This window comes from Corvus kubaryi, unplaced genomic scaffold (assembly GCF_017639235.1).
Source record: "Corvus kubaryi isolate FWS band 111438036 unplaced genomic scaffold, C.kubaryi_AGA036_p1.0 split1-65, whole genome shotgun sequence".
In the NCBI taxonomy this organism is placed as follows: Eukaryota; Metazoa; Chordata; class Aves; order Passeriformes; family Corvidae; genus Corvus; species Corvus kubaryi.
This window is the reverse complement of record NW_024582080.1, coordinates 4,334,232-4,345,693: the sequence shown is the minus strand read 5'-3', so window position 1 is coordinate 4,345,693 and position 11,462 is coordinate 4,334,232. Positions and strand designations below refer to the sequence as shown.

Sequence of the window (11,462 nt, the reverse complement as noted above, 5' to 3'; positions counted from 1 at the left end):
GGGGGGGGGTGGTGCTGCAGCCGAGCGCCGACCCGCAGCTGCCGCCCTCCGCTAGCGGCGGCCTCATGGTGTTCTACGAGCTGGGGGCCGCCGGCGAGGTCGAGGTGACGGAGGAGGAGGCCGAGGCGGCGGGCGGCGAGAGTACGGCCAGCCTGGAGGAGCTGGAGGAGGAGGAGGTGGCGGCGGCGGGGGCTGCGAGCGGCGAAGCGGCGGCGGGCGGCGAGTGCAAGAGCTGCACGTACCAGGGCTGCAGCGAGACCACCACGCAGGTGGTGAAGCAGCGCAAGCCTTGGATGTGCAAGCGGCACCGCAACAAGATCTACAAGGACAAGTACAAGCGCAAGAAGAGCGACCAGGCCCTGGGGGGCGGCGGGGCGGCGGCCGCGGGGGGCGGCCCACGGGCCGAGGTGAGGCGGGGGCGGCGCGGCCTCGGCCAGGCCGTCCTCGGGGGGCAGCCTGGGTGCTGCGTGGTCCGTGGGAGTAGGGGCTTCCCTGGAAAGCCGGCTTCTGTCAGACGGAATGGGACCTTTCCAGAGGAAAGGGAGAAGTCTAGGGCCGCCCTATAGCTCACTCTTCCTCCTGTTTGCCAGAGCAAACCCCGTTTGTTTTTAGCTCTGACATAAATTGTAGAAGCTTACAGCTATAGCGGAAGATTCTAGGAAAAGAAGTGTCCCTAGAAGATGCTTCGCTGTGCAGCGTGTTTTTTTTTTCTCTGTAGGAAAGTATGGATCTAAGAGAGATGTCAGACTTGTTACTCAGCTGGTGCTGAAGTGTGGGGTTTTAAAGTCACAAAGGCCGTTGGGGATCAGGTATATAAAAGTCAGCTGTGTAGATTCTTTAGGATGCTTTTTGGTTATTACTTTTATATTAAGTGGCAGGTAAATACTTAGACTACTGCTAGTTCATACTTAACTTGCATAAGTTTATTTGTATTGTTTAGATGGGGAAGTACTATCAGTGGGAAAACTGATGGTACCGTTCGACTTTTTAATTTTTATTTTTCCTACAGTTTGTGACTCAGCTAGGACCACACGCTTCTCTGATGGTCGCTTGTACAGAGTTAGTGTTTCAGATCTCGTATTTAGATGCGATAGAAAAAGGAAAATAGTTTTACACTTGAAGATGCTGACTGGCTTGTGCTCAAAGGGGCAGGTATAAAATTGTGGCTGCCAGAAGAAAAAAAAAAAATGTTATTTGGCACTCCTGCTAAAAGCCACCCTTTTATATCAGCATAGCTGTCTCTGGAGTCGTGTGACTGGGAACTGGTCTAACTGCAAACTGACCATCAAAAATCTTTTCCTGTTTCTGTTTTTCTTCATGTAAATATAATAGTAACCATACTGGGTGTCGCACAAAAGAATCTTTTTTTGTATGTCTGTAAAAGCCATGAGGCAGGTGCTTTGAAAAAAGAGAAGTGTACGTGATGCTGCTAGGGAATATTCTCTCCTCTTTCAGTTCAAAGGACTTGCTGAGGTTTTCTGATGTATTCTGTAACTATAAGTGATACGTGTTCCATACAGTATTTTGGATTTTTGTTGAACCCTTGTAAGCTCTGAGCATCTGTTACATTCTGGTAGTTTCTTCAGGTCTGCTGCCTGGTGTGAATACTCTCCTGGTTTTTGAATCTTGTTGGTGTCAACCTAATTTGTTAGGTAGTGTTTACATCATAACAATTAATTCCTCTTCAGTTTATGATACTTACTTGGAAGGCTTGCCCTATAAGTTTTTTCCCTTCTCGCATTGAAAAGGCATAGCGTGCTTGTTTCCAAGGAAAAAGTTACGCACTTTTATCATCCTTGCTGTTTTGTGAGCCTTTTCTAACTCTGGTAGCTACTTTTCTATCCAGTGAGGGAAGAGAAGCTGCACATACGATTCAAGATGAGAATGAATTCTTGATTTATATACCAGCATGACTTTCCCTTTTCTCTCTTCCTTCCCTGATAGTTCATCCTGCTCGATTCATGATGTATCTACACAATACTTGTGCTAGTTCAGAAGAGGGGACGGTATGGGAGAAGGGTAAAAATGCTGCATTTCATGTTGTGGTGGGTTAAAACTTCTTGATCTGTAACATGAAATAGTGATTATTGCATGTTGGAAGAGGGTGGGTTTTCTTTTCCTGGTTTCTGCAAATGCAGGTTGCTTTGAATGTGAGGAAATTAAGGCTTGAACTTGCAGAAGAAAGCAGGATAGTTAGTGCTAAACTTACTATGTTTTTTTGCAGTGGCTCTATTAAGGCCATTTTCAGTAGAAGTTCCTAGTAGAAGTTTCATTTTTCACTTCTGTGCACAGGATAGAAGTGAAAGATTCTGGGATACTTCTTTGTTGTTCTTGCTTTTGAAACCTTTCAGGTAAATGAAAGTGTCAGTAAGTTTTAAATATAATACACATAGGATTCAACATTGGTTGAAATTTTCCAAACCATTCCTATTTTTTTTAGAGCAGATTGTAGAGCCGTGTTGTATTAGTATGCCTTAGTTCAGATGACTGGTGATTGTAAAAGGAACAGAATAAACTTGGAAAAAAAACCAAAAAAACAAAAAAACAACCCTGTGGCTTTGGCAAGTTCATAATAGTGTTCTAAAGTATGTTTTGTTTTGGTACTGCAAGGATTAATGTCATTCCTGCCCAATTACAAATGGTAAATATCATTCATTTTCACAAGCTGGAGACTGACCTGTTGGAATGACTTCATTTTTAAGAAATGCAATAAAATAAATTGAAGCCATTAACTAGCCCTAGTAACCTGTTTAGTTTTGCAGTGTAGGAGACTAACTCAGCTGCACTGCTTCACTCTTACTGTTGAAATAGTGAAATGCGGTGGAAAGAAGAGGCCAAATCTTGAATAGATAGATTTCCATTCCTGTGCTACTTTCGTTTGCAGATTAAGGAGGCAAATGTTCTTTACTCTTGGGATTTTCTGTGTGTCAGTGTATCAGAGTTTATAGTCTGACTTCCTTTTTTTTTTTTGTTTTCTGTCATGTGCAGGATAGTGTTGAAGGTTCAGTGTCTGTTACAAAGCAGAGAACAGGATCCATTGGAGATCGCCCAGCAAGACCTACTCTTTTAGAACAAGTATTGAATAAAAAGAGGCTGGTAAGTCTTGTTTTTGAGGTGTTTTGAACTCAAATAAATAAAGGCAGTGTAACAATGTTTACCTGTCACCATTGTGGAAAAAGAAAATCAGTTTAATCAGCGTACACTGCATGTGCATATTTTCAAATTTGAAACATGCTTCAGAGTTGTGTACTTCAGCCTCTCTGTGGAGAATACTAAGATGACTAAATGTAATGATCACTGTCACATTAACTGAAGTTTTGGTAGTAACAGATGTGGTTTCTTTAGGCTAAATAATGCCTATAGTATAACTGACATGGTTTTAGCTTGTTAAATCAAAGCTTTAGAGAGAACAGTGAATGGACTTTAGGTCTGATGTAAGCTTTACTGTGGTGTGTTTTAGAAGTTGTATCATATCACACTTAAAGTTGTGTGTATGTGTGTTGATAAAGCAAACTCTAAGCACACGGTGTGATTTATAATATTTGTAGACTGCATGAATGGCATGTGTCATAAGCTTTTTAAACACTGGTTTCTCCTTTAACAACTTAAGCTTGGTGTGGGGAAATTAGTCAGTACGTACAGTTTGTTCAGCTTCTTTATTACAACTTTTTTGTTGCATGTTATTGCAGTCCCTGTTCTCCAAAAGTTATTGGGACTGTTTATCTTCTCTCTGTTACCTGTGCAAAGGAATTTAACAATCCTCATTAAAGAGCTGAAGAGCTGTAGTGCTTGTTCAGAAATTTGGAAAGCCTTGAAAGAAACATCACGTCAGTCTTAAGTATACAACTACCTAGATGTATTTCTTGATAATTCTTTCTCAATGATAGCACTTTTTTAATGATTATGACTAAAACTCAGAGGAGTATTCATAGCTTTTCAGTTTTTATGAGGAAAACAAGTAATGAACTATGGAGTAGTTTTCATATTGTCTCATTCTTCATGCCTCACTTACTGGCTTGCTGTCCCCGTTCTTGGCTGTTTCTATTGATGTGGCTTTTAATTAAATTTGAATGGTATCTTATTAATGAAACATTACTTTTTATAGAAGTACAGCAACTAGAAGCTCTTTTAATAGATGTTGAGAGCTTTTGCACAAATTAAGTCAAGGCTCTTTAAGAACTCAGGCTTCCTTTCAGTATTCTTGAAATTCAGATTCTCCGTGATCTGATTCTTGCTTCTCTCTTCCTCCTCTGACTTGCAGTTGCAGTACCTCTTTGGTTATATCACTGAAGTGACCATGGATAATGAGCAGGCATCTAGGGAATTCATTCAGCTGAAAAATTAACCCTTTTCCTGTATTAGTTTTTGGAAGGATCAACTCTCAACCTGATTTGCCATTTGACCTCACAATCACTTGTGCTGCCACCGTGCAGGAATGAGAGTGAGCAACCAGAGTTGAATTACAGACTGCAACTATTCAGGCCAGGAACCAGATGCAAATACTTTTAGAAACTTTTGCCTTTTGATTGAAGGCAGAGGAGTTTTTTAACTCATTCCCTGTGGATGGACTGCTGTTTTGAAATGCTGGGAAATTCTGGACACTCAGTGAAAATCAAAGAGTATCTTGAGTTGGAAGGGACCCATAAGAATCATTGAGTCCAACTCCCTGCTCCTCACAGGACTGCCTAAAACTAAAATATGTGCTACAGGCATAGTCCTGATGCTTGAACTCTGACAGGCACATGAGCTTTGCTGCAGAATTACAGTATTTTATTCATTTATTAAAGTATTTGTGAGCTATCTGCAGTGGAAAATGTAGAAATAAGCTCAATTGAAACACAGTAGTAGAACTGAAGCACAATTGAAAGATGTTTTGGTTCTAGTATGTCAGTATATTACTACTGTTTGCTATACTTACAGGGTTTTTGCAATACTGTATATGCTTTACATTCTGGATGTCCTTTCAGGATGTGTATTAATGCTGTTTCTGGTTACCTGCTGATGTCCTGAAACAATTCCTAGATGTCTTTTGTGAGTGTGTTTTGTAATTCTGCAGCATTTAATTGAACTCTCATTTGTATGGGTGTACTGGTTTTGGCTGGGATACAGTTAATTTTCTTCACACTAGCTTGTATGGGGCTGTGCTTTGGGTTTGTGATAAAAAGAGTGTGATAAAGCAGTGCCGTTTTAGTTATTGCTGGGCAGTGCTTCATCCCACAATAAGGAGGGAGGAAGAGGCTGATGCTTACTTGTCTGCTGGGGTTAATTAAACAACAGCAGTGGGTAATGTGCAAATTCGTGTAATGGAAAAATATTACTGCGGGAACTATTTAATTTATGTGAGTTTTGTAAAGTAAAGTTCACTTTCTCTCTCTTTCAGTCCCTGCTCAGAAGCCCACAAGTAGTGCAGTTTCTACAGAAACAACAGCAACTGTTAAGTCAACAAGCTTTGGAACAAAGGCAGCAACAGTTTCAAGGAGCACCTGGGTAATGAGGAAAGATCAATGATCTGCAGATGAGTCTCCTGCTGAAGGAGGGATAGGATCTGTATTTTGTATAAATACAAAGAATCTCAATGTTTAAACAAAAATGGAAGTCGCTGTTGTTATGTATTTGTTTCTTGTTTGCACTTTTGAGGTTTTGAGCTGCTTGAGTGTCTCTGCAAGTCATAGAATGGCCTGGGTTGTGTTACAGAAACTTCCCAGTGTGACCCTTCATGAGACTTCTCTGACAGTCACTCTCCCAGTGCCAGACTAATTTCTGGGACCAAAGCTCCTTCACTGCAGGTAGCTCCAGTGATCTGACAGGTGCCTCGCTTGACTCCCTGCGCACCTGGCTCAGAGTCAGACCAGGTTTCCTTACTGGTTCGACCCCAGGTCTCAGATACCTTGTTCCATAAAGCAATTTATTAACAGTGTAGTAACACAGAAACAGCCTGGGCTGGTGCCTCCGAGGAGGGATCTCAAACAAAGGAACTCCTGGGCTTTTACACATCACAGTCTAAGGCAAGTCTTGCTCTTCCTCTTGAGTCTTCCCTTCTGAGTCTTCCATTCCTGCTGTGTTGCTGTGTCCATTCACCTGGCTAGCCGCTCATCTTCATGCCTTTTGTTATGCAAAGAGGTGGCAGTTCACTGCCTCCGGTCTGTCTGGGCTCCCACCCAGAGCTCAATCTGCATCTCTAACTGCAGTTTACAGATCAGCTACCTGCACCAGCTGTATTCCTCAACAGTTGGAAGGGACAATGAAAGATCATCAAGTTCCAACTCCCGTGCTGTGAACAGGGACACTTTTTATGAGACCAGGTTGCTCAGAGCTCCATCCACCCTGACCTTGAACACTTCCCAGGGAGGGGACATACATATCCAGCTTTTCTGAGCAATCTGAGTGCCTCACTACCCTCACAGTAAAGAATTTCTTCCTAATATCTAATCTAAACCTACTCTCTTTCAGTGTGAACCCACTCCCCTTATCCTGTCACTACATGCCCTTGTAAAAGGTCCCTCTCCCATCTTTCCTGTAGGCTCTTTTCAGGTAATGGAAGGCCGCAATTAGGTCACCGCGAAGCCACCTCTTTTCTAGGCTGAGCAATCCCAATTCTCTCAGCCTTTCCTTGAAGGAGAGGTCTTCCATCCCTCTAATCAACTTGTGAGCCATTTCTGGATTTGCTGCAACAGGTGGATGTCCTTTCTATGTCGTGAGTTCCGGAACTGGATGCAGTCCTCCAGGTGGGGTCTCACCAGAGCAGAGGGGCTGTGACCTTGGCTGGACATGAAGATTTATAAATTTACATTAACTGCTATCACCTGTCCTTTTAAAGATAGGTATTATTTTCCCACTTCAAGAGTGTCCTCCACCCCTCCAGATGTCTAAAACCAGGCCATGACTTGAGCTTGATTCTGTCAGGATGGGTGCTCAGGACAGGAGAAGGAGCACACTTGATTACTGGGCACCAGCAATGGTCCTGTGCATCCCACTCTGCTTGTCACTCACAAAATTTCACACTTCATCAGTTCATGTCATTTTTGCTGCTTTACTTTTGCAACATAGAACTTACACCACAGTTTTTTCCCCCCCCCCCCCCCCAGGTTAAATCTCCTTGGAGCATACATCCCTGTCCTTCCGCATTGCCCACCAAATAACACCCGGGTACTTGAGCAAAGACGATCCCATTAATGGGTTTGACTTTTCTTACAGGGAGAGAAATCCACCCTGATTTTGCCAGCCACTTCCCATGTGTAGTACAGGGACCTTATCCCCTCCCCCTGTGTGTAGGGGTTTTATTTGGGCAGGACCAGGGAGGTTCACAGATCCCCTAGTGTTAACCAGCCAAGTGGCTTCTGCTCAATTTGCATCCCAATCCTTCCATGCCCCATTACCAAACACTTAACATAGTCTTCAGCAGTCCATTATACCTCTCAGTCTTTCCAGAGGCTTATGGGTGATAAGGGATGTGATGTATCCACTCAATGCCATGTTTCTTTGCCCAAGGGTTTATAAGGTTGTTTCAAAAATTAGTCCCATTGTCTGACTGTTCTCTCTGGGGTACCCTGTTGCCACAAAATGTGTCTCCAAGACCTGAGATGGTGTCTTAAGCAGTGGCAATGGTTTACAGGGTATGTTGCCAGCCAGCCAGTTGCTGCCTCTACCATGGTGAGTATGTAATGCTTGTCTTGGTGTGCCCATGGCAGTGATCCAATATAGTCTATCTGCCAGGCCTCACCATATTGAAACTCCAGCCACGGCCCTCTATTCCAGGGGAAGTTTACTTCTGTGGCTTGGTTGATTGCAGCACATGCTTCTCATTCTCGAATGGTCTGTGCAATGGCCTCCATGGTCAGGTCTGCCCCTCAATGATGAGCCCATCTATCTGTGATGTTTCTCAACCTAGAAATGAAGCAACACACTCTCAACATTAGTATGGGAGGTAATATAAAAGCTGGTCTTTATTGGAGGCCTCCAGGAGCAGATAGGGAAAATGTCCACAAAAGCCTGCCCACATGGGGTGAAAACAGTTTTTACAAGTTCAGCAAATTAGCATATTTGACAAGAATTCCCAATTAGAAGCACAGGTGATGAGGTAATTCCCCCTTCTGGTTCAACCCTTTTCTGGATCCCCCCCCTTGGTACTAGCTGCACTTCGTTTATGAAGATGTGTCTCAAAAAGCTGTTTTCAACTTTGGTAGCCAGGGAGAACCAAGATAGAATAGGGGTCCTGAAATTTGTTTTGTCCTTCTGCCTAGGAAAATGCTGAAGTTAAGCTACGATAAGAAGCTACAAATATATATGTGTAAAGAATACAGAGAACAGATAAAAGAAAAAATGCAAAAATCTATAGGCATCATCTGTTACAACTGATGTTTCAGGGCCCCATTGGGTTATAAATAGCTCACCCTTCCAGTCCAAGTCTACCTGTGTTAATTCAGTTTTGGCAGCCTTATCTACCTGTTCATTGTTTCGATGTTCTTCAGTGGCACAGTTTTTGGGCATGAGAACATCTACCTGATGTACGTTTCCAGTCATGATTGTCACCTGTGCACTGATGTTCTGCCCCATTGCAGGTGCAGTCCAGCCCAGATGGGGTTTATCCCTAGGTTGCCAATTGGTCTTCTTCCATTGCTGCTGCCACCTCCATAGGGCATTAGCCATCATCCAGGAGTCAGTATAGAGTACAGGCCACTTTTCTTGTTCAGCAATCTGAACTAGGGCTAGTTGGATGGCTTTCACTTCTGCAGATTGGCTTGACTCGCCTTCTTCTTCAGCAGCCTCAATGACTTGTCCACCTGTGATGGTTTCCTGCCACACAGCAGGATCCATCAGTAAACTGGGCATAGCCTCTTACACGTTCTGGTAACTCATTGTGTGGGGGTGCTTCTTGTTCACAAGTCTCCTTCTCTGGCAGTGCCCCAATGCTCTCTGCCTTCTGGCCAGTCCATGATTTCTTCCAGAATTCCCAACTGAGCTCATGTAATCAATGCTACCCTCTTAGTCCATGTAGCGCTGGCTGTGTGATCGGTCGAGGGGATGTTTCCTTTGAACATCCAGTGTAGCACAGGCAATCGTGGAGCTAAGAGGAGATGTGCTTCTGTCCCAACAACTTCTGAGGCAGCCTGAACCCCTTCATAGGCTGCTGTGCAGAAAACAAAGGCCAGTGTCCACAAAGGAGACAGAGGAGTCCTACAGAAATCAACTTTATTGGAATAAAGGGAGAGTCCATTGGGGCATACCCCTGTGGGGTGGGGTCTCTTAAGTTTTTGGAGAATGTAGCCTCCTTTTATCCTTAACTCCCGACCACATGTTGCCCTCCCCCTTTCCCCATTGGCTGAAGTACTAGGAAGGTACAGCCTTCCCAATCTGCCTACTACATCTATCCCCTCCAATATATACCCCCACACCCATTCTTCTAGAATCTGGTTCTTTCAGGGTATCTAGTTGTTTGTGAAGACATAGACACCCATTTCTCCTATTACTGCTGATACCTCTTTTTCGGCTGGAGTGTAGTGGGGTCTCTGATCCTTGATAATCGCAGCACCGAACCACTAATAGCTGACCTCAGGTTTCTCCTGAAGTTCTTTGCCAGAGGCTCCAGGTGACACCACGCTTCCCAGCTGCAGTGGAGAGTATATTTTGCACCGCTGGTTCTGTCCAAACAGGTCCAAGAGCTACCACAGGAGCTGTTTTCTTTTTTGTTTGCTCAACAGCCTGTTTCTCAAGGCCCCACTGAAAATATTTCTTCTTCTGGATCACTCGGTAGAGGGTGGGGCTCACAAGCCCACAATAACCTGGAATATGCATTCTCCAGAACCCCACAAGGCCTAGCAGAGCTTGTGTTTCCCTCTGAGCTGGTGGAGACATAGTTGCTATTTTGCCAGCCACACCCATGATAGTGTCCATCCTGCTATTTTACTCTCAAGAACTGAATCTCCTGTGCAGGTCCCTTGACCTTGCTTTTCTTTATGGCAAACCCAGATTTCAGAAGAATCTGAATGAATCTTCTTTTTCCCTTCTCAGTCAGGTGTTCTGCTTTATTGCCCCACACAGTGAGGCCCTCTGCATGGCATCCTGTCCTTCAGGTGTGTCAACTGCCCCACTCAGCTTGGTGGTGTATGCAAATCTGGAGAAGTGTTTTCAATTTTTCTTAAGCCTTCATTTTAATGTTTAATTTATTAATAAAAATTTGTTTATGGTAGCAATGTTTAGCTTTACACCCTTTTGCTACCAAAGTCGTCATTAAATTAACATTTTTCTAGATAAACATGTACAGTTAAATCAGTCTTTGATGACAATCATTGATGGAAGTCAGTTACTTTCTGTGGACATTGTGAACCAGTCCAGTGGCATTACCTAACAGCAACTGCTCAGGGATATGAGAAATTTATGTCCAGTAGAATCTTGCACTAAAGGCAAAGACAACATGCCATCAAGAAGTCAATCCAGTGGTTCAGAAAAGTAGAAGTAGGTGATCTGATCATTACCTGCAAGTTGAGTAGGTTTGAAATGCTTCATTGTGCATAGCATGTAAAAGAATTTGCATTTAAAAGTTCTAAAGTGATAAATGACAAAAAGCTTTAAAAAGTATTAGGTGAAAAGTATGAAACTGGAAGTTGGAACCTTGTTATATGGAGTTATTTGAACTTCTTATATGTGACATATTAATTACAGATTAGAATACCACTAATTTTTAAGTGACTAAATTAAATTTTAAAGCTTTTAACTCATAATAGTAAATAATTCAAAACCTAGTATTTTTCTTCTCAAAAAGGCATCATTAAAGTTCTTTTAAGACAACAGATCTCTAATAGCTACAGTGCTAGAGTTTACAGGTTTTCAGCCAATTAAAATGAACTTGCAATTGATTGTGATAAGAATCCAAACACTGTATTATATGTTAAATCCCATGTTTTGTTTATAATAAAAGTTTTGTATTAAGCCACATTTCTGAATAGAGGTTATCCAAATGGGTTAGGTGCTTATTATCAAGTACTACTTTTATATTGCAGCAGTTTGATCCACTAAATAATATCTCTTCAGGAGTGTTTGTTAGTCTTACAGATTTTTACAAGCTGTGCTTTTTGTATGTACAAAACTTGTTATGTAGGGATTTATTGTATTTAGCATTGTGCAAGTTGTTCTTTAAAAAAGAACTTGAAATACTTTGTGTAAACAGTTCTGGACCAATACGTGAGTAAAATCTTTGTTTTTTCTTTAAAAAAAAGTCTGTTCTTTTTTGTTTTGTTAAATTCTTATGGGGTTTCTTCCTATGTTAAATCAGCCAGTTCTGACTAGATGGCATTTTGTGTTCCAAGGTCTTGTTATAGAATGTTATTTTCGCTTTAAGTAAAATCAGGTTACTTTTCAGTGTGTAAGAATACGTGTGAAAACATAATTGGCAAAAATTGTAGAATAATGGATTTGATTTTGCTTTAAATGGCCAATTTATGAAAAGTGAACAGCTTATTTGGCTG

General features: G+C 42.3%; 1 protein-coding gene across 1 annotated transcript; it reads left to right on the top strand.

Annotated features, from left to right (window-relative positions):
• Positions 1-6: 6 nt before the first annotated feature.
• Positions 7-5,595, top strand: LOC121658009 (regulatory factor X associated protein). The gene is made up of 4 exons (XM_042014350.1): positions 7-407; positions 2,989-3,096; positions 4,262-4,308; positions 5,381-5,595. The coding sequence occupies exons 1-4, from the start codon at positions 66-68 to the stop codon at positions 5,403-5,405; spliced, it is 522 nt and encodes a 173-aa protein (XP_041870284.1). The 5' UTR covers positions 7-65; the 3' UTR covers positions 5,406-5,595.
• The last annotated feature ends 5,867 nt before the right edge of the window (positions 5,596-11,462 follow it).

What these genes read in the sequence shown, in the direction of transcription:
- LOC121658009 (XM_042014350.1), top strand. Translation starts at nt 66, where the DNA reads ATGGTGTTCTACGAGCTGGGGGCCGCCGGCGAGGTCGAGGTGACGGAG. An exon ending in GGGGCGGCCCACGGGCCGAG is followed by an intron (nt 408 to 2,988) that starts GTGAGGCGGGGG and finishes TGTCATGTGCAG; the next exon opens with GATAGTGTTGAAGGTTCAGT. An exon ending in GAAGTGACCATGGATAATGA is followed by an intron (nt 4,309 to 5,380) that starts GCAGGCATCTAG and finishes TCTCTCTTTCAG; the next exon opens with TCCCTGCTCAGAAGCCCACA.